Raw genomic sequence first — 20,924 nt, forward strand, 5'->3', positions numbered from 1 at the left:
GTGTCTGACCGTTCGTTCAACCAGTCACTATGATGCACACTGACCACCAGGGGGCAGACACTCAATGCAGGAGTGCTCCCACAGGGGGAGCACTGCTCAGCCAGAAGCCAGGCTTGTGCTTCCACAGCAGACTAAGGACCCTTAGGGGGAATGTCTGACTGCAAGAGGGCACAGGTCTGGCTGGGGGCCCCCCTCCCAGTGCATGAATGTCGTGCACCAGGCCTCTAGCGAAAGAATAAAGGGCACAGGTAACTCAAAAACATAAAATAAGGAAAATACCCCCCCAAACACACACATATACACACACACACACACACACACACACGCACCTTGACTTCAGCAGGGCAGGCAGCGTTTTTACATAAACATGAAGCACGTCCTGAGGCAGGCACTGGCTCTGGCGGCCACACACGTGCGTCTGGGCCGGAGGGACGCTGGGGTGCTGGCAGCGACGGGCCAGCTCCACGCCTCTCTGGAGCACGGGGTTGAAGATGTAGTTGTACAGCTTCCACCGGACCACCACGTTGCCTTTCTGCATCAGGCTGCAGATGTGGTGGGCGACCTGCACGCTGTGTAACCGGTCTTCTTCAAACACGAACCTCTGATACTCCTCGAGGGCGTCCCACCGCCACAGCCAGTCCTCGGACCCGCTGCTGGGCAGGATGCCGGGACACCTGTAGGGACCGGGCAGGCCCGAGGCGGGCTCCTCGTCCCCCGCGGGCCCCTGCAGCGTCTCCTCGAGCTTGGCCAGCTGGTCGGCGTCAACGGTGCAGATGTTGCACGCCGCCTTTTTCGTTCTGGGCGGCGTCTCGGCGCCCCCCAGCTGGTCTAAGAGGAGCCTGCTCAGGACGTTCAGTATGTGCTGCTGGAAGGTCTTCAGGGCCGGCAGCTGGAAGGCGTGCAACAGCGGGCCGATGACGGACTTGGGGTCCATGCAGCAGCACAGCCCCACGTCCTGCACGCCGGCCAGCACCTGCAGGCACGTGCTGCCCAGCGAGGCCAGCCGCAGCAGGCGCAGGCACTGGTGCGCGCACACGGCCAGGCAGCAGCAGCGCTCGGGGTAGCGCGCGGCGCCGTCCGGGGCCTCCTCGAAGGGGTTGGTGGACGCCTGGCTCTTAAACGCCGAGACCAGGAGCCCCGAGAGGTCCCGGTGGTGGTGCATGAAGTGCGAGTACTCGCACCGCCGGTGCCTCTTCCGGGTGCACATGGAGTGGTGGAGCTGCTCCGACTTCACCTTCTTGACGGCGCCCATGATCCTCAGCACGCCGCTGACCAGGGCCCTCAGCCGGGCCGGGGCCTCGGCGGGGACGCCGCCTCTCAGGATCAGCCACTCCAGCTGCAGGACCGCCGTCTCGAACAGGTGGAAGCCCCGGTGCTGGGTGAACTCCTGCACCAGGTGCACGGCCTGGCTGAAGAGGAAGGGGTTGGAGGCCGCGCTGTGCAGGCAGCAGGTGAGCAGCCGCAGCAGCCCGTCCAGGAGCTCGGGCAGCAGCAGGGCCCGGTGCCGGTACCGGGAGAACGCGAACCCCTCCCGCACCTCCTGCAGGGTCGTCTTCCGTCTCGGGGCGAAGGGGTCGGGCTGCCTCTGCAGGCACGTTCGGATCTGTAAAGCCGCTCTGAGTAACTCGGTGAGGTTCTTTTTGAGGCTGTCCGGCATCGTCCCCGTGGCGCTGACGTCCGCGGACATGAGGTGCAGCACCGTCCGGAAAAGCATGCGCTGGACCAGGGCCACCGGCTCCTCGGTCCAACCTGCAGCCACCGCCTGGCTCTCCGAGCCGTCCCCGGGGTCACAGCAGCCCCCGAAGCCGGCGAGGAACTCGGTCAGCGTGGGCACGACGCTGGCTGCCAGGGCAGAGTTATGGTTCAAGTTCATGTCGAACGTACAGACTTTCTCCAGCAGAGATAACAAGACATGACACAAGTCAAACGGAGAATTGCTCATGTGGCTGATGATAGACAAGGCAGCTGGCTCACTTAAAATGTCCGCGTTTGCCTGCTGGCGGGGCGCTGCCTCTTGGAAACGCCCCGAAGCCATTCTCTCAGGGGGGGTCTGTTCTCCGGGGGACAGGCGGGTGGGGGGCGCTGCAGGCTCCCCCTCTTTAGGAGCCTGGGCTGCCAAAGGCTGCAGCTGGGGGGGCCGCCGGGGCCTCCTGTCGCCTGAGTCGGCCTCTGAGCCCGAGGTGGAGGGCTGCGTCTTCCTTGCGTCTCTCACGGAGCAGGGGTGGGCCGCCTTCCGCTGCCGTCTGCTTTTCACTTTTGCGGAAACCTGAGGCGGTGGGGCACTCCCTTCTAAATGTAATTTTTCCTGAGTGGATCTTGGTGAACTTGAGTTCTTTTCTTTGGTCAGGATTATGTCAACTGAGAACGGTAGGTTAAAATCTAAGGAAACGAAAAAAGGAAGTTTTAGGATGCCTTAATATGTTTTCAAACCCAGTCCCCTGGCCCTGGGCTGCTGGCCTTTAGCTAATGTTCCATCCCTGGGTCACCCTCCCCTCCACCCCTTCCCACTTATCTTTCTCATGATAAGTACCAGATTCGATTAGTTCAAAGGATACGAACTGATCCGGAAACAACAAAGGAGAACAGAGCTGGAAAAATTAATCTAATTTAAAACCACAAATGACTGTGTCTTTCCGTTGCCATGAGAGACTAGGCTGTACAGCACCGCTGTTCACGCACTGTACAAGCCTCCTGCAGCAGTGCAGTCAATGAAGAGACTGGGGTTTATTTATTATGTTCTCCCACATGGTCCAGTATTTAGGTTACAGCCTGATGTAACAAGAACTTTAGGATTTCCCAAAATTATTTCAAAATCAAATAACAGACACCAAATGTTCTCTAAGACTGACGTTAAAACCGACCATCACACAAGATATTTCTGGAACGCCGAACCTAGCTGTTGTAATATTATTGCCTATATTCCCCATGCTGTCCTTCACACCCGTGACTACTCTGTTCCTACCGACGCGACTTCTCAGGGGCACATTTTCCCCGTGGAATTTTGATAACACGAGTGACGTGATAATAGTGCCTGTCTTCGGTTAAAAAAAAAAAAGAAGAGAAAAAACCTACCTGCTGCCCGTTCCTCCTGAACAGGAAGCTTCCACACCAGTGGGAGGAGGGACAGGAGGAGCGTGAGCAGCTCCTCCCTGCAGGTCAGCGCCTGGAGCAGAAACGAGAAACCCCTTCACGTTCGTTCGGAGGGCAGGAGGCGCGGTAATTCCTAAGACCTTGTCTCACATTCAACCAAAGGCCCTTCCCCCTGAAAGGCTGCGTTTGGGAAGCTAAGAACCAAACGGACTCGTCTCAAATCCAATGAAAGCTGTGGGACTCCTCAATTTATAAACCTTTCCAAAGACAGGAGAATGTCAGAGTGGCTGACGGTATTTAGCATGTTCTTGCTGATTAAAAAAGAATTCCTCACCTGGTGAAGATGAAAAGCTAAGTCCTTTTAATTAGCACACCGATAATATCAAGTTATTAGAGAAACATCTTCATGCAGTTAAGTGTAAGACTCGGAGTACACGACTTTAAAAAGAGAAACAGACGTTAATAAGCAATACTACGTAAAGAGAAAGACGTATTAGTGAAGGCGATCCAGGCTTACGGTCGGCACGCTACGTCCACAGCACTTACTGTCTTGCCCTTCCCGGAGGAGAAGGTCCGAGCCCTGGCGGAGTCCCGCGTTTGGTCCGTAAGATACACACACACACACACACACGTTAGAGGACAGAGGCACGTGGTGTGAGCCAGGTGTGCGTGGCACGGGTGCCCAGACGGGAGGCACAGAAAGGAGCGGGCGCGTCAGCCAGAGGCGTGGTCTGGAGCGACAGAACTGGAGCGGGGCCCCGGGCCATATGGTGGCTCGGGAAGTAACGACAGGTCAAGTGTAATTGCTCACATCGTGCGTGAGGCGGGCCGGGGTGGCCTGTCAGATCCGCAAGGTGACAGCTTCAAATACGATGGAGACGTGAATAAAGGGGGGGATGACAGAGGGGTAAGGGGGGGCATGTGCAGCCTATGCAGGAGGGGCCCTGGAGCGGATACTTCATTGGTGAGAAGAGGGATCCGTGCAGAGACGTGGAGGTGACAGCTCCTAGGAAGCACGTGACGTGTAGAAAGAGCGGACCGGAGAGAGCACGGGGGAGGAGGCTGGAGGGGGCAGGTCAGCGAGGCAGGATCTATTGCGGCCTCGAGGGCCATGCCACGCAGGAGGCTGAATTTACCTCCAAACACCCCGGGAAGCTTCTCAAACTCACTTCCCAGCCCCCCTCCAAGCGCGGACCCCAGGTGCAGGCCCCGGCGCTTAGCGGTCATGCCCTCTGCACCCAATGCCTAGGCCACGGTTGGGTTTTTATAAACACCATCTGCATGGAAGTCTTGAAATTCCAGATTCAAAGCAAAATTGTGTCAAGGGGCCCCACTTCTGTATTCTCTCCTTACAAAAAGAACAAGTTGCCCTCCACGCATAGCGCAGGCTCAGGATGAACCTCAACCTTCTTTAGGGTGCCAGCAAAAATATCTGGCAAATTACCCTTAAAACCCGTCACGCCTATTCTGGCCTCTTCCCTTGAGCAGACGAGGATGCGACATTCTAAGGGGGCTTGCAGAAACCTCAAGGATGTGTGAAGTGCTCCGGACACGCTGTCCTTGTCACTGAGCCCTGGGTCCCCAACAGGACACTGGCAAACCGTCCCTGCTCCGTGCACAGGCTCCTGGCTCTGCAGGACGCTGCCAGGGCGTCTCCACTCCTTCCCACGGAGTTCAGGGCGCACTGGCTCGCTGCCTTCCTGGCCCAGTCCCCCATACCTCCCTGCGAAGCCTTCATCCCAGGAGGGGGTGTGCAGGAGGCAGCTGGTCGATGTTTCTCTCTCATCGATGTTTCTAACTCTCTATCCCTCTCCCTTCCTCTCTATAAAAAAGTCAATAAAAATATAGATATATATATATTTTTTTTTTAAATGTTAATTCACAGCAGGTCTCCTCTGAGTAGCCAGATGGCTCTGAGCCAAAGGTTAAACAGCGGGCGAACATAAACAAACCGTGGCCTCCAGACAAGCAGACGCCCGTCAGGAACGGAAAGCAGAGCTGCTGACTCACGCGGACGGGCGGACGGACGGACGGACGGAGAACCTCGGAGGCTACATGACAAAGCGGTGGCATCTTGCAAGGGGCCGGGAGGTGAGGGGCGGACTGAAAAGGAGCCTGGCAAGCTCCCTGAGGGGGGGAAAGTCCTACACGTGACGGGGCGACGGCCACACAGGTGAGTATATTTGTTAAAAAACATCCCACTGTGCACTTGGCGTCTGTGCATTTACTGCACGTGGTGAGGGAGAAGGGGGCGTCCGAGCTCAGGTTCCTCCTGGGATGTGCGGCCTGGAACCCAGCGTTCTGATTCCGCCTAAATGATTAAATCTTGTGCAATTAAATTCCCCTTAAGGATCCAAATGATATGCTTCATTCCCTGGTGTAAGCAATTAAATATTGATAAGCCCTGTTTTTCACAGGCTATTAATTTCACTCTACTTCTATTGTTCCTACTGTCACTGCTACAGATATTCCAAAAAGCAAGTGAAGGGGGAAAGAAGGGACTAAAAAATACCACCATGGGAAAACATAGTATTCCATGATGACTTGAATGATTGGAGCCATTGAATAATACTATATCAAAAGTTATCTCATGACTTAAAAGAGAAAGCAGAAAATCTATAGCGACCCAAAGTAGATTAGTGTTTGCTTAGGACTCAGGGAAGTGGAAGGAATAGGAGTGACAGGAAAAAGGTATAGGGGTTCTATTCAAGGTGATGGAAATATTCTAAAATTGTCTGGCTGTGACTATACTAAAGAACACTGAATTTTGTACATATGAAATGGGTGACTTCCATGATATGTGAAATATATCCCAATAATGCTGTCATTAAGAAAAGCCTTTGTGCCTGACCAGGTGGCTCAGTGGGTTGAACATTATCCTGTGCACCAAAAGGTTGCCAGTTCAGTCCCTGGTCTGGGCATATGCCTGGGCTGTGGCATGATCTCCAGTCAAGGTATGTACAGAAGGCAACCAATCAATGTTCCCATATCAATGTTTCTCTCTCTCTCTCTCTCTCTCTCTCTTTCTCTCTCAGCATATCTTCAGGTGGGGATTAAAAAAAGCCATTGAGACTTTGATTGGGATTGCACTGGAATCTATAGATCAATTTGGAGAAAAGAGTATCTTTACAATACTGATTTTTCCAATACTATAGGAAAATTCCGAAGTTCTGAATTTATTTGGGTCTTTTTTAATTTCTCTCAACATTTGTTCCTCAATATGTATGATGTCATTTATATAGAATCTTTTAAAAAGAGAAAGCGCTGAATTGTCCTAATGTGGGGAAAGACGAAGAGTATGAGATGAATATCAAATCATCAAGATTTCAAAATAAAAAAAATCACCATATGTGGTCTAACAAATAATTTTTCCCGGTCACACAAATATATAAAACTTAAATTATGTTTGGTGACATATTTAATAAACCACAGTCATGAAAAAGAATAAAATTACATAAACCTGCAACTATTCCGGAATGTTCCATGATAGGTGAGCACCACAGTGAACAAATACTTCCTCATATTTGTTAGGTTCCTGAGCTTACAGTTAAAACAGAGGCGGTGCTCTATCTTAGGCTCTGTGTTTATCCAACCAATGTATTTATTAGAAATGTGCTGTCATATCACAGAAATTTCACAATGGATAAGTGTACCTCTGACGCCAGTGACATTTAAAGTGGTTAGACATGCCCGCCAAACTGGTGCTACGGAGACCTTATAGTCTTATCAATTCAAGTGAACTGCAGTACTCTCTGACTACATTAATTCGTTCCCAGGAAGCAGGTGGTGGAGTTTTTCTTCCATAAAATAAATATTTGTTTTCTCCTAAAATTTAATAAAGAGACAAATCACATCTGGGCTTCAGGTTACTGTTTCTGCGTCTCAGTTTTTCATCTACAAATGGAGGCTGGATGAAAACCTGTCTGCAGCTCCTACGGGCTTTACAATGTTTATTCTAGAAGGAATCAGCACAATAACACTGTCATACGATCCTTTCAGCAATCACATAAAATACTAAGGTACACGAATACAACCCAGAGGATCAGTAATTATTAGTTCACACAAAGGGTTCTCTACTTTCACCCCACATCCAGCAAGCTGCCTAAACATAGTTTGCACGAGATTTTTCAAACGCATGGCTGATGTTTATTGCAAATGCAAATCCCTATGTTCCCCTATTGTAATCTTGTAACTTGATTAATAACTACAGTTATCCTTGCACTGATAGTAAGATGCAAACACAGCATATAGGAAACCACTTCAGAGGAAAGGCCATTTGCAATTCTAAAAATTTTCAGACATTTTGCAAAGTATCCAAATAAACATATGAACTTAAATGGGGCTTCTTGTCTTTGTCGGAGAGATGTGAGAGGCAGGGCTTTATCTAGAGACTCTCAGAAACTACGTGACCCAGAAATTATGTACCCAGAATTAACGACAACATACCGAAGAAGAAAATCATTTGGCGGGAAAGCGTTACCTGGTCAATGGTGGAGTTCAGCTTGGTAAGCAAAAGGAACCCGCGGCCGTGGACAAGGTATTGTCCCAGGGCTGCCATGTGCGTCTCCTCCTCCTCCTCTTCCTCCTCCTCCTCCTCCTCCCCCCTGGCCTCCGCCTGCTGGACCACTGCATTGCAAAGCCGGTTGACATCGGTCAGAAATTCACGTGCCAAAGAGTTACTGTCGGAGCTCATGACCAAGCTGTGAGATAAGTATGATAAAAAAAGAAGATCAGAAACACAAAAATTTGCATTTAAAACGATGAGGTTTCACTGCTTGTTTTTTTCTAAGGACTGACTTGAAATGACGAGCTTCTGGTACTTAACCCTGTGATGCTTCCAGACATGGCCCTGACCTAGTCAGGCGCTCCTTAAATATTCATGCCTGGCCGGCCCTAGCTGGTTTGGCTCAGTGAATAAAGCATCGGCCTGTGGACTGAAGAGACCCGGGTTCGGTTCCGGTCAAGGGCACATGCCCAGATTGCAGGCCAATCCCCAGTAGGGGGCGTACAGGAGGCAGCCAATCCATGATTTTCTCTCCTCATTGATGTTTCTTTCTCTCTCTCTCTCTCTCTCTCTCTCTCTCTCTCTCTCTCTCTTTCTCTCTGTGTCTCCCTTCCTCTCTGAAATCAATGAAAATCTATTTTTTAAAATATTCATGCCCGGCAGAAATGAGTCCCGGGTGTGAAATGCCTGAGTGTAACTACGCATGGGCAGGTGCAAACACTAACCATTGGCACTAACTCATGAGTGGTGGGTGAGATGGCAGATCCGGACTTTCTTAGACAGGTGCACAGGAATGTCTAAGAAGGAGATATCTGAGCCAGAATGTGAGAAAGCAAGGAAGGGGCCAGGAGGGACCTGGGCAACGAGCACTCCAGGGCACTGAGATGAGCGTGTGTCTGATGCAGCGGGTGCCAAATACGAGAGGAAAAGTAAAAATGACTACAGAGTGAGGAAAGCTGCTCACCCTGCTTTCAGGGACTGAAGAGAGGTGTGGACAGAGGAAAGGGGGGTGTCCCCAGGAACGGACTCTCCCTAAGCATGGGAGTCTCCTCCCGCCTGCCCTCAGAGTCCCTGGCCCCCCCAAAAGGCGACAAGGTCTTTTAACCTGTGTTAGGAGCAGGAGGAGAGGGAAAACCACATCCCGCTGAGCCGTGCGCAGTCGGACACCCTCTCAGACACCCAGGGAAGGGTGTCACGCGGGCAGCTGGGTGCAGCAGCTGGGGTTCCCGGAGAGAGGCTGGCACGGGTGACTCAACCTGGGAGTCATCACGTGCAGAGGCGTTTTAAAGGGACTGGATGGGTGAGCGAGCCCAGAGCACTGCCGTCCAATCGCGCTCTCCGCGCTGCCAGGCCTGGGGCTGGTGCTCACATACTGAACAGTGGGGGCCCAGAGAGACAGGAAAGGGGGCCGAGATGAGGTCCTAGGGCTGAGCCCCGTGTCTAGCACCCCTAAGTATGTCCTAAAGAATGGCAATGGCTCAGTGGATAGAGCGTTGGCCTGAGGAATCAAGGGTCCCAGGTTCGATTCCGGTCAGGGGCATGTACCTTGGTTGCGGGCACATCCCCAGTAGGGGGTGTGCAGGAGGCAGCTGATGGATGTTTCTAACTCTCTCTCCCTCTCCCTTCCTCTCTGTAAAAAATCAATAAAATATATTGATATATATATATTTTTTAAAAAGAGTGAAGACGGGGCCTGACAGGATGGCTTCACCGGTACATTCTACCCAACATTCAAGGAAGACGTAACACCTGTCCTTCCCAAAAAACCCAAGCGGAGGGAGGCTCCCTGCTCATTTTATTGTACAAGGTCCCCATTGAGCCCGACTCCAAAACCAGACGGAGGCATTACGAAGAAAGATAATTATAGGCCAGCATTCCTGATGAGCATGAGATGCAGCCGGCCGGCGTGGCTCAGTGGCTGAGCGTTGACCTAGGAACCAGGAGGTCACGGTTCTATTCTCATCAGGGCACAGGCCCGGGTTTCGGGCTTGATCCCCAGTAGAGGGCGTGCAGGAAGCAGCTGATCAATGATTCTCTCTCATCACTGATGTTTCTCTCTCTCTCCCTCTCCCTTCCTCTCAGAAATTATTAAAAACATATTTTTTAATTGATTCTTTACAGAGAGGAAGAGAGAGGGATAGAGAGTTAGAAACATCGATGAGAGAAAGACATCGATCAGCTGCCTCCTGCACACCCCCCACTGGGGATGTGCCCGCAACCAAGGTACATGCCCTCAACCAGAATCGAACCCGGGACCTTTCAATCCGCAAGCCGATGCTCTATCCAGTGAGCCAAACCGGTTTCGGCGAATAAAAACATATTTTAAAAAAAAATAGATGCAAAAATTTTCAACGAGATATTAGCAAGCCAAATTCAGCAATATGTTAAAAAGATCATTCACCATGATCAAGCTCACTGAAATCTCCAGAATCTATGTTCCATTACTCTGTATCTGATTAGCGGGTCAGTTTGTTAATAAGAATCTTTTGTTGTTGTTGTTAATCCTCACCTTGGATATTTTCCCCAATTGATTTTTAGAGGGAGTGGAAGGGGTGGGGGGAGAGAGAAACACTGATGTGAGGCACACTGATTGGCTGCCTCCTGCATGCATTCCTACCAGATCCAGGGAACCTGCAACCCAGGCAATGCCCGACTGGGAATTGAGCCCTTGAGTCCGCAGATCGGCACTGTGACCACTCGGATGCCTAATTTATTGTCTTCTCACCGACTCCTAACCTTCTGCCACCCAACTGCTCCTCTCATGAGCCTCGCTTCAGTACGCGCCTGCTCTATCTTTCCACGTGCTCAGGATAAAATCTGGTGTTCTGGAAGTCTCCTGTGGACTCTGCGACCCTCCATGTACCCAGAAGCCCACCACGCCAACGGTCCTCGGGCCCAAGGAGCATCATCACTGGCCTGGATCATGGCAAGAATCCTGGAACTGATGTCCCTGCCTCTGCCACTGCCCAACCCCGCCGCCTGCCCCCAAGTCTATTCTCCATCCAACCACCAGAGTGACCTCTTTAGAAAGCGAGTCTGATCCTACCCCGTCTCCACGCAAGGCGGTGAGTCTCACTGAGTGGAAGCCGAGGCCTTACAAAGGCCTGCAGCCTTACACTCTGATCCCTCGTCCCCCCTAATCTCGGATTCGTTTCTACTCCTCTCCCATCACTCCCTCCACCAAGCCAGCCCAGCCTGTTCCCCCGACATGCCCACACAACTCGGCCTGCAATGTGCTTCCCTCCTCCCCTCCAGAGGCGGACGAATCACCCCCCACTTCCTTCCAGGCTCACGCTGCAATGTCATCTTTTCCAAGAAGTCTTCCCTGGAGACCTCTCCGTAAAACTGCAACCCTCGCCCTAGCCAGTGTGGCTCAGTGGCTAGAGCACTGGCCTGTGGACAGAAGGGTCCCGGGTTCGATTCTGGTCAAGGGCACACACCTGGGTTTCAGGCTCCATCCCAGGCCCCTGTGGGGGAGGCAACCAATCCATGTGTCTTTCTCAGTGATGTTTCTCTCTCTCTCTCTCTCTCTCTCTCTCTCTCTCTCTCTCTCTCTCTCTCGCTCCCCCCCTCCCTCCCACTCTCTCTAAAAATCAGTGGGAAAATATCCTCAGGTGAGGATTAACAAAAAAACAAACAAAAAAAACTGAGTTTATATGTAATTGTATAGTTTGCAAGTTGCTTTCATGTAAATTAAATTATAGACTTAGCTGGTTTGGCTCAGTAGGGTAGAGCGTTGGCCTCAGGACCGAAGGGTCCGGGGTTTGACTCCAGCCAAGGGCACATGCCCAGGTTGTGCGCTTGATCACCAGTAGGGGGCGTGGAGGAGGCAGCGGACCCATGATTCTCATCATTGATGTTTCTCTCTCTCTCTCCCTCTCCCTTCCTCTCTGAAATAACATATACGTATATTTTAAAAATAAATCACATAGTAAGTCATTTTCTCCTTATGCTCCCTCTTGTCCAAATCATCCAATCTTTATAGTAACAAGATGAATGACGGCAAGAATTATCAGAAGGGAGAGAAAAAAAAAAGCTGGCGGCTGCTGGCAAAGCTCTGTAAAACAGACACTCCATCTTCATGAACTGCACCTCCATAAGTCAGCCTCTTTATCAGCCTAAGGGTGTCTGGGTGTGGACGGGCGGAGTAACTGGGCAGACTATCCAGGACTGGCAGGGAGAAAAGCCCGGCTCCGTGTGTCCTACCAACCTCCGGGGGAAATGCGAGCTAAATGCAATCGCGAAAGAAACATCAGTCCAAAGTCAACACCAACGTGGTGCTCCCCTCCCTGGACATTTTCCACCTGCAGCAAGCGAACCTCCGTAACTACCGGGTGCTGACACGGGCGTGTACCCTCTGCAGAGCAGACAGAGCACACGGGGGAAGGGTTTGTTTTGGTTTAACCGGCCAGGCTGGGAAGCTGATTGCAGAGAGGAAGAGAGAGAGGGAAGGAGAGGGAAAGAGAGAGAGTAACATCCACGATGACAGAGAATCATGCATCAGCTGCCTCCTGCACGCCCCCTACTGGGGATGGAGCCCACAACCCGGGCATGTGCCCTGACCGGGCAATTGCACCGTGGACCTCCTGGTGCACAGGTCCACGCTCAACCACTGAGCCACACGGGCCGTTGCATCCCACAGGTGGCGGAGAGGAAAGCAGTTGCATCCCAGCCAAGGGCCCAGGGATGCCCGGATCGGACGGCGGGCGTCTCCGAGGAGGACCCTCTCGCTCGGGCAAAGGATGTCAAAGGCGGGAGCGCTCGCACCGGGGAGAGGATCCGGGGCAGGGCAGGGGGTGAGCAGCCGCCGAAAACTGTCGCCCCCGCGGGCACCCAGGCATCCGGGCGGCCGGGCAGGGGAGCCGCGGCCCCCGAGGGTCCGGGACAGTCCAGGGAGCAGCGGGCTGGACCTGAAAAGTTCGCGCCGGCGCCGCGCGAGGCTGCAAAAGGCAGCGGGAGGCGCCCCGACCCCCGAGAGGGAGAGGAGGTGCCGCCGGGGCGTCGGGCCGCGACCCCCGACCCGGATGACAGCTCCCCCGACACACACCCCGCCTTCCCGCCAGGCCGCGGGCAGCAGCCGCGCCCGGCGCTGTCGGCTCCCCTCGCCGCTTTACCTCCGCTCCGGCCCCGCCGCCTCCGCCGCGCGCTCCCCTCACGCCGCGAACCCCGCGTCCTCGCCGCCGCCGCCGGCTCCCACCCCCGCCCCTCAGGTAACCCAGGAAACCGGGAACACCGCCCTCCCCCGCATCCGGGCCCGGCACGCCCGCCCGCTCGCGCCTGCGCGCTGGCTCCGCCCGCGCCGGCCCCTCGCTGGTAGGGCAGCTCCGCTGTCGCAGGCGTGACGGAGAGGCGGTGAGCCAATGGGAAGGGAAGGGGCGGGCCTAAGCGCGGCTCGGGGCGGGGCCTTGGCTGGGCGGGGCGGAAGGAGGTTGACCCCGAGCCCTCCCCCTGCAAGGGCTAGGCTGAGCGAGTTGCATCAGAGCCGGGAAAGCGACGGGCAACCTGCAGGGGTTCAGAGGTTGACAGGGGGTGGGGGCGCGGGGTGTCCAAAGTATGGGGAGTCCAAGAAACAGGGGAAGGGATAATGTCTCTCTCCCTCTCCCTTCTTCTCTGAAATAATACACATTTTTAAAAAGACGTGAAGAGGTTAACGGAGCCCGAGCCGCTGTGCAATTAGCGCAGCAAAGATGCATTTTCCAACCCAGCCTCCTTCCAACGCGGTAGTTAGTGGACGGCGCGTGGTCAACGTTCTGTGTCTTAAAATAGCGGCGCCTGCAGAGGGGGGCAGCCCTGGGCTCAACGCAAGCGTGTTTTGGCTGCATCGCTGGCAATGCCTGCCGGGTCCAGCTCGCCGGGGCCATTTGACCTTTTTAGAGGACACTGTTCCTCACCCCCCAGTCATTGTGACGTGTCCGGGGTCCTGGAGACAGAGCCAGCACTCTGAGGTCTGAGGGGGTCAAGGGTTCAAGTTCTACCTAAGTGCATGGTCTACAAATGGACAGGAATTGCTTTGGAATCGACCATCCCAGACCTATTGAGATCCTCCTCTGGGACTCCCTCCAAAATGCCCTCGCTTAGCTCCTAAAAGCTCTTAGGGTGAAAGAAGGGCCCAGAGTGTGGGCCACGCCTTTCCCCTCCCCCTCGCTCCCAGCCCAGGCATGGGGAACTTTTGTCCTTCTCTCTCCTAACCGCCAAGGGCCCCCTGGTCTGGCTTCTGTCACTTGCTTCCCAAGCCCATTCCTTCTACAGCTCATTTCTACCGCTGTGGCCTTCTAAATAAACTCTTCTTATTGGAAATTTTTTTAAAAAGAAATAGAAATAATTTTCCTTTAAGCTGCATACCAAATGCAACTTTTAATTTCTCCCACTCCTCTCTGACTCAATAACAAGCAAGGTGCTAATTGCCCCGAGATGTGGTTTGAAGGGGTTCTCCCCCTGAACTCTGAAGTTCAGCCATTACTAGCTCACGCCTCTGGGCACAGGTTGCCCACTTCCTCTGGCGATCTTTAAAGATGCAAATCTGTGGTCCCAGAGAGTGTAACTCCATTGGGTGGAGCATCATCCTACCCACCAAAAGGTTTCGGGTTCCATTCCTGGTTTGATCCCTGGTGGCCCATCAGGGTGTGTGTGTGTGTGTGTGTGTGTGTGTTCCTCTCAAATCAATTAATAAACTTTTAAAATGCAAATACTCCAGGGATGGGCAACATCCTAAAGGGGAGCAGCATATGCCACCCGAGACCTAGCCGGTTTGGCTTACTAGATAGAGCATCGGCCTGGAAACGGAAGGGTCCCGGGTTCGATTCCGGTCAAGGGCATGTACCTTGGTTGCGGGCACATCCCCAGGTGGAGGTGTGCATGAGGTGGCTGATTGATGCTTCTCTCTCATCGAATGTTCCTCTCTTTCCCTCTCCCTTCCTCTCTGTAAAAAAAAAAAAATAATATAAAAATAAATAAATAAATAAAATATATTTTTAAAAACCTCAAGAATATGCCACCCCCAAAATGTGCCGCTTTGGCATATGGCTTATTTTGTGCCGAAGGCAATCAAGACCCAGCCCAAGTAGGGGAAACTGGGGCCGCCCCTTTAACTGCCTGAAAGATTTCCGATAGGGAGCCTGCGCCAGGAAGAGCACCATTGCCACAGATAAGCCTTTTATCTGAGAGACTCCCGTGTCTGGCCGGGCAAACATCTGCTGTCCCAGTATCTGCTCTCCTTGTCTTCCTATCAACTGGCCTGCTCCCCATTAGAAGCCCCGAGCCCCTAATCCATTCCTCAGCTCCGTTCTTTGGCTGACTGCCTTTGGGGGCTTGTATTTTCCTAAAATCCCAATACATCTGAAATTAAATTTGTTTTTTTTCTCCTGATCATCTGTCTTATGTATGAATATGTGTGCATGTATACTATTTATATAATTTATATATTTCAGAGAGGAAGGGAGAGGGAGAGAGAGAGAGAAACATCAGTGATGAGAGAGTCTGAGCAAGCTCCCGAGAATTCCAGGATGCCCGGAGCCCGCCTGCTGACCCCCTTTCCCCCGTGGGTTCAGCTGGGCACCCAGCCTGCCCACCCCAAGCCGCCACACCCTCGGCTGGCACCGGCAAGCCTCAGAAACACGTGAACCTGCTGAAACCGGTGTGGCTCAATGGATAGAGTGTCGGTCTGTGGACTGAAAGGTCCCAGGTTCGATTCCGGTCAAGGGCATGTACCTTGGTTGTGGGCACATCCCCGGTAGGAGGTGTGCAAGAGGCAGCTGATCCATGTATCTCTCTCATCGATGTTTCTCTCTCATCAACATTTCTAGCTCTCTATCCCTCTCCCTTCCTCTCTGTGGAAAATCAATAAAAGAAAAGAAAAAAGAAAAGAAAAGAAAACGTGAACCCGCCCACACGGTGTTACCTTCTCCAGGAGCTCAGGGAGCCTTCTCCCTCCGGCAGTCCCTCTGCAGGGATGCTCACGGCCACATCCCCTGGTTCCTGCAGAGAAACAGGCCTCCGGGCCCTGGACCGCTCGCCTGTGGTTCGATCCTGGCTTCTGTTCAGCTGAGTTCGGGCAGGATCCCCGTCCCCGCGTCAGAGGACACGCACAGTTGAGTCCCGCCGCCGGACCCCCCCTCCGATGGCCAAGGCAGATCCCCTGCACGCCCTGAGGTCCCCCGAGGAGGATGCAGGAGCAGATGGCGAAGGTGGTAGCGTCCTGCACCCCAAGGGCCTCGGGACACGCCCCCCCCCCCACGGAAGGATGGGGGAGCTCCCCCAGAAGAGGATGCTCCCAGCGCTCTGGCTCCACCGCTGCTCTCCTCCAAGCCAGATCGACCCTGGAGACCGCTCCCCCGAAGCCCAAGCTGCCTGTCATGCGGGGACGGGGCTTGGGAATCTGTGTGACCAGGAAGGCGAGTGGCCTTCCCTCCCTCCCCCCCCCTCCCTCCCTCCCTCCGGCTCCCTGGCGGGTGGCCACGCTTGGGTCACATGGGGAATCTGGCAAAGCCGGGCGATCCCTCTGCTGCAGTCGGGGTTTCCAGTCAGTGATTTCGAGGTGATTCCTGTGAGTCATAAAGCCCTGATTCTCCCGCAGAGGGGGAGGGGCACATCGGTCCCCGTGAGGATCAGCGGTACTTTTTTTAATTATTATTTTTATTATTATTATTATTATTATTATTATTATTATTATTCATTTCAGCCCTCGCTGGTGTGGCTCAGTGGATAAGAGCATCAGCCTGAGAACTGAGGGGTCCCGGGTTCAGTTCCCGTCAAGGGTACATGCCAGGGTTGTGGGCTCCATCCCCAGTGCGGGGTGGGGGGGAGGGGGGGGCGCATGCAGGAGGCAGCCGATCCACGATTCTCTCTCAGCATTGATGTTTTGATTTCTCTCTCTCTCTACCTCTCCCTTCTTCTCTGAAATTAATTTAATTTTTTTTTAATTTATTTATTTCAGAGAGGAAGGGAGAGGGAGGGAGAGATAGAGATATCCATGATGAGACAGAATCATGCATCAGCCCTCCACGCCCCTCCTCCGTGCCTTCCTGTCGTTGCCCACTTGAGCTGGGAAACCACATCCTTAGGAGCCGTCCCTGCTCCGCCTCCATTTTCCCCCTGAGTCCTTCCACCGCGCTCATTACCACGAGCGATCCGATCGCGTGGTTCTTTGCTTCCTTTGGTATTGTCTGTCTTCCTGCCTCCCGGAGGCTCATGGGAACAGACACAAGGCACCTTTTGGGTTCGTTGCTCTATCCCCAGAACCTCCTTCTTAGTAGATGCTCAACAAAAAATGGGTTGAATAAGTGAATAATCACTTATTTCACGTTTCCTCTGGTTTGGTGGCTTGTGATCTGTCTCTCTGGGTAACTCTCCTCCTTCTCCTCCTCTTCCTCCTTACCCTCCTTCTCTTTCTCCTCCTTTTCTTCTCCTCCTTCTCCTTCTCCTCCTTCTCCTTCTTCTTCTTCTTCTTCTTCTTCTTCTTCTTCTTCTTCTTCTTCTTCTTCTTTTTAATATTTTATTTCATTTCCACAGAGAGAAAGGGAGAGGGATAGAGAGCTAGAAACATCGATGAAAGAGAAACGTCGACCAGCTGCCTCCTCCACACCCCCTACCGGGTATGTGCCTACAACCAAGGTCCATGCCCTTGACCGGAATCGAACCTGGGACCTTTCAGTCCGCAGGCCGACGCTCTATCCACTGAGCCAAACCGGTTTTGGCCTCCTCTTCCTCTTTTAAAACATACATTTTTATTGATCTCAGACAAGGAAGAGGGAGCGAGAAATAGAAACATCAACGATGAGAGAGAATCACCCATCTGCTGCCTCCTGCACGCCCCTCATTGGGGATCGAGCCCACAACCCAGGCACATGCCCTGACTGGGAATGGAACCGTGACCACCTGGTTCCTAGGTCGACGCTCAACCCCTGAGCCACGCCGGCCGGGTTTATTTTTTGGAGAGCAGAGTGAACAGAGGACGGATTCCAGTCAAGGGGCCCAGGCTCTGGTCCTAGCCTGCTGGGACTCAGCAGCTCTGAGACTTGAGCAAACCCTGCCACATGTCAGGGGCTCATTTTGCTCATCGGCCAGGACAAGGCCAGAGCGAACGGTCTGATGTTCCTTTGGCGGTGACATCTTGGTTTCTCAAGACCACCAGCATGTCCCATCCCTCCTCCCCTGCACATGCTCAGCATGTCCCGTCCCTCCTCCCCTGCACACGCTCTGTGAAGCCACAAAGCCCCTGCCGGGAGTTCAGGCCTGGCCACTCGGAGGCCAGTTCATTTATTATTTATTCTCGGAAAAGAACCCTCTGTCCCCTTCCAGGCTGAGCGGGGGGGTCATCTTAAATCAGACAATCTCCTGGGAGCGCTGGAAAACTAATTAGCCACGGGCCATGTGGGGGAGAGTCATCCTGGTTTGTAAATTCTGTTATTGTGCAGAAGTACTATTATTATTTTTTAAGTATATAATTTATTGATTTTTTTCACAGAGAGGAAGAGAGAGGGATAGAGAGTTAGGAACATCGATGAGAGAGAATCATTGATCAGCTGCCTGTTGTACACACACCCACTACTGGTACATGCCCTTGACCAGAATCGAACCCAGGACCTTTCAGTCTACAGGCCGACGCTCTATCCACTGAGCCAAACCGGTTTCTGCCAAAAGTATTATTATTATTATAACTATTGTTTTTATTTGTTTCAGAGAGGAAGGGAGAGGGGAAGAGAGAGAGAAACATCCGTGGTGAGAGAGCATCATGGATTGGCTGCCTCCTGCACGCCCCCCCCCGCCCCCACTGGGCATGGAGCCTGCAACCCCAGGCATGTGCCCTCGCTGGGAATCGAACCCCGACCTCCTGGCTCAGTGGTCGGCAAGCTCATGCGTCCACAGAGCCAAATGTCAACAGGACAACGACGGACATGTCTTTGGAGAGCCACATATTTTTTAAAACGTAAACTTCTTCTAACGCCACTTCTTCAACCTAGACTCGCCCAGGCCGTGGTATTTTGTGGGGAGAGCCACTCGCAAGGGGCCAAAGAGCCGCCTGGGGCTTGCCGCCCCTGTCCCGGTTCATAGGTCAACAACGTGCAACCGCTAAGCCACACCAGCCGGGCCTGTGAAATGGCATTTGAGTGGCTCACGATGAGCGCTGACGCTCGCTAATCCTGGAGACGCTCCCTGTGAGCCAGGCCCAGAGCCTGAAAGAGGAGCTGGAAATTCGACCTCAGGTCTTTGGCGGAGGATCTGAGGGCCCCTGCCCGCGGGAGGGAGGGAGGGAGTCAGGGCTGTTTCCGATGACGTGTTCACCCCAAATGCCAGGGTGTCCGCCTGGGGCTGCGGCAATGCCAGTGTGATATTCCGTGGGCCTCGGGCGACCTTTATGATCGAACGGAACATGTCACGGCTGTGCGGCTCTGATGGGTGGGAACCACAGCATCCACCCCTGAACCCCATCCCTGTGCGCTGTGGTCTCAGCGCAATTCTGTGAATGCTGCTCAGCATCTCTCTGCTTTCCGCACTGCCAGGAACACTCAGAACACGTATTGATTATTGCCGGCCCGGCGGTGTGGCTCAATGGTTAGGGTTCCATTCCCAGTCAGGGCACACACCCGGGTTGTGGGCTCCATCCCCCAGTGTGGGGGGACCCGCAAGAGGCAGCCCACCCATGATTCTCGCTCATCATGGATGTTTCTATCTCTCTCTCTCCCTCTCCCTTCCTCTCTGCAAGCAATAAAAATACACACGGAGTAGCCAGATGATGATGACGATCCCTGAACGCATACTCATCTGGCCACTCCATGTGCTTCTCTTGAGCACCTCGTTTATTCGATGCCAAAGATACTACGCATCGTGCGCCTGATCGATGTTCCCCTTTGCCCTGGCTGACAGAAAGCTCAGGGCAATAGGTGGTTGATCTCCAGCAAAAGCAGAGAATCCTTTTGGTGCCCATTGGAGACACAGATGATAATGCGTCCAGAGATCATCATAATTGGGCCACTCACTGTATTTTTTAAAAAATAAAATAAAATAGCCCTGACTGGTTTGGCTCAGCGGATAGAGCATCAGCCTTCAGACTCAGTGGTCCTGGGTTCGGTTCCCATCAAGGCCATGGACCTTGGTTGCAGGCACATCCCCAAGAGGCAGCTGGTTGATGTTTCTCTCTCATCAGGAGGCGGCTGATGGATGTTTCTCTCTCTCATCCATGTTTCTGACTCTATTCCTCTCTGTAAAAACATCAATAAAACACATTTAAAAATAAAAATAAAGTGAAATAGAATGGGGAGAAGACTAGAATGTGCCTCGCAGGGCTGCAGCAGGCCGGCGCCTAACCACTGAACTACCCCAGCCAGGGGGCCTTCTGGGGCCAGCACCGGGGCCGCCCGCGGCAGGCGCCTCCCCCTCGGCCCCCCTCCCCCAGGGAAGCCCCTGAGCCGAGGCTCCGGCTCTGATGTGGTGGCTGGGAGCGGAGTCTGGGCCCCAGGAAGTCAGTCAGTCAGGGGCTGGCGCGGCGCCCAGGAGAGGCCGGGCGGCGCCCGGCGGGCCTCGCCGGGGAGACTGGCGATGCCAACGAGGGCGGGGCCGCGGGCTCAGTCAGCCGGTGCTCTGATGAGGAGGCACGAGTGGCCGCACCCCAACCCGTGATGGAGGCGGGAAGGCCGGCCCCGGAGGCCAGCAGTGGGTGTGCGTGTGTGTCTCTCACACGGATGTTTCCGGAATCCGCACAGGCCATTCCGGGGGGATTCGAATTTCACGGGGAACAGAGATGCTCGGGGGTCCAAGCTCCCGGCAATGCTGCTTTAAAAATATACATTATGTATATAATATATTTTATATATATATACAAAATACCACGTGGCGTTAGAAGTTTAAGTTTAAAAAATGTGGCTCTCCAAAGAGAGAATATGCCGAAGCCGGTGTGGCTCAGTGGATAGAGCGTCGGCCTGCGGACTGAAAGGTCCCAGGTTTGATTCCGGTCAAGGGCATGGACCTTGGTTGCGGGCACATCCCCGGTAGGGGGTGTGCAGGAGGCAGCTGGTCGATGTTTCTCTCTCATCATTGTTCCTAGCTCTCTATCCCTCTCCCTTCCTTTCTGTAAAAATCAATGAAATATATTTAAAAACTAAAACAAAAACAAAAACGAGAGAATATAACGCTCTATCCACTGAGCCAAACCGGTTTCGGGTGTATGTGTGTGTGTGTGTGTGTGTGTGTATATATATATATATATATATATATATATATATATATATATATACATATATATATATAGTTTTGGTTTCCCACAGAGAGGAAGGGAGAGGGATAGAGAGCCAAAAACATCGATGAGAGAGAAACATCGATCAGCTGCCTCCTGCAC

At 53.1% G+C, this 20,924-nt stretch overlaps 1 protein-coding gene across 11 annotated transcripts in view; it reads right to left on the bottom strand.

The window, feature by feature from the left end:
* Nucleotides 1-15,552, bottom strand: part of LYST (lysosomal trafficking regulator) — a 58,899-nt gene extending 43,347 nt beyond the window's left edge. For 7 of the 11 annotated variants that reach the window (XR_006742605.1, XM_045587054.1, XM_045587053.1 and 4 more), the window contains exons 1-4: nt 12,709-12,788; nt 7,571-7,790; nt 3,073-3,163; nt 330-2,379 (exon numbers count right to left, since the gene is read on the bottom strand). Coding sequence is in view for 10 of the 11 variants with exons in the window: in XM_045587054.1 (XP_045443010.1) it covers nt 330-2,379; nt 3,073-3,163; nt 7,571-7,783 (2,354 nt within the window). In the remaining variant the exon portion in view is untranslated. Of the gene's footprint in view, nt 1-329; nt 2,380-3,072; nt 3,164-7,570; nt 7,791-12,708; nt 12,790-15,491 lie in introns of those variants that run through there. The other 4 variants (XM_045587057.1, XM_045587056.1, XM_045587055.1 and 1 more) reach the window with 2 other exon arrangements.
* Between the last annotated feature and the right edge of the window lie 5,372 nt (nt 15,553-20,924).

This window comes from Pipistrellus kuhlii, unplaced genomic scaffold, assembly GCF_014108245.1.
Source record: "Pipistrellus kuhlii isolate mPipKuh1 unplaced genomic scaffold, mPipKuh1.p scaffold_m20_p_25, whole genome shotgun sequence".
NCBI classification, from domain to species: domain Eukaryota; kingdom Metazoa; phylum Chordata; class Mammalia; order Chiroptera; family Vespertilionidae; genus Pipistrellus; species Pipistrellus kuhlii.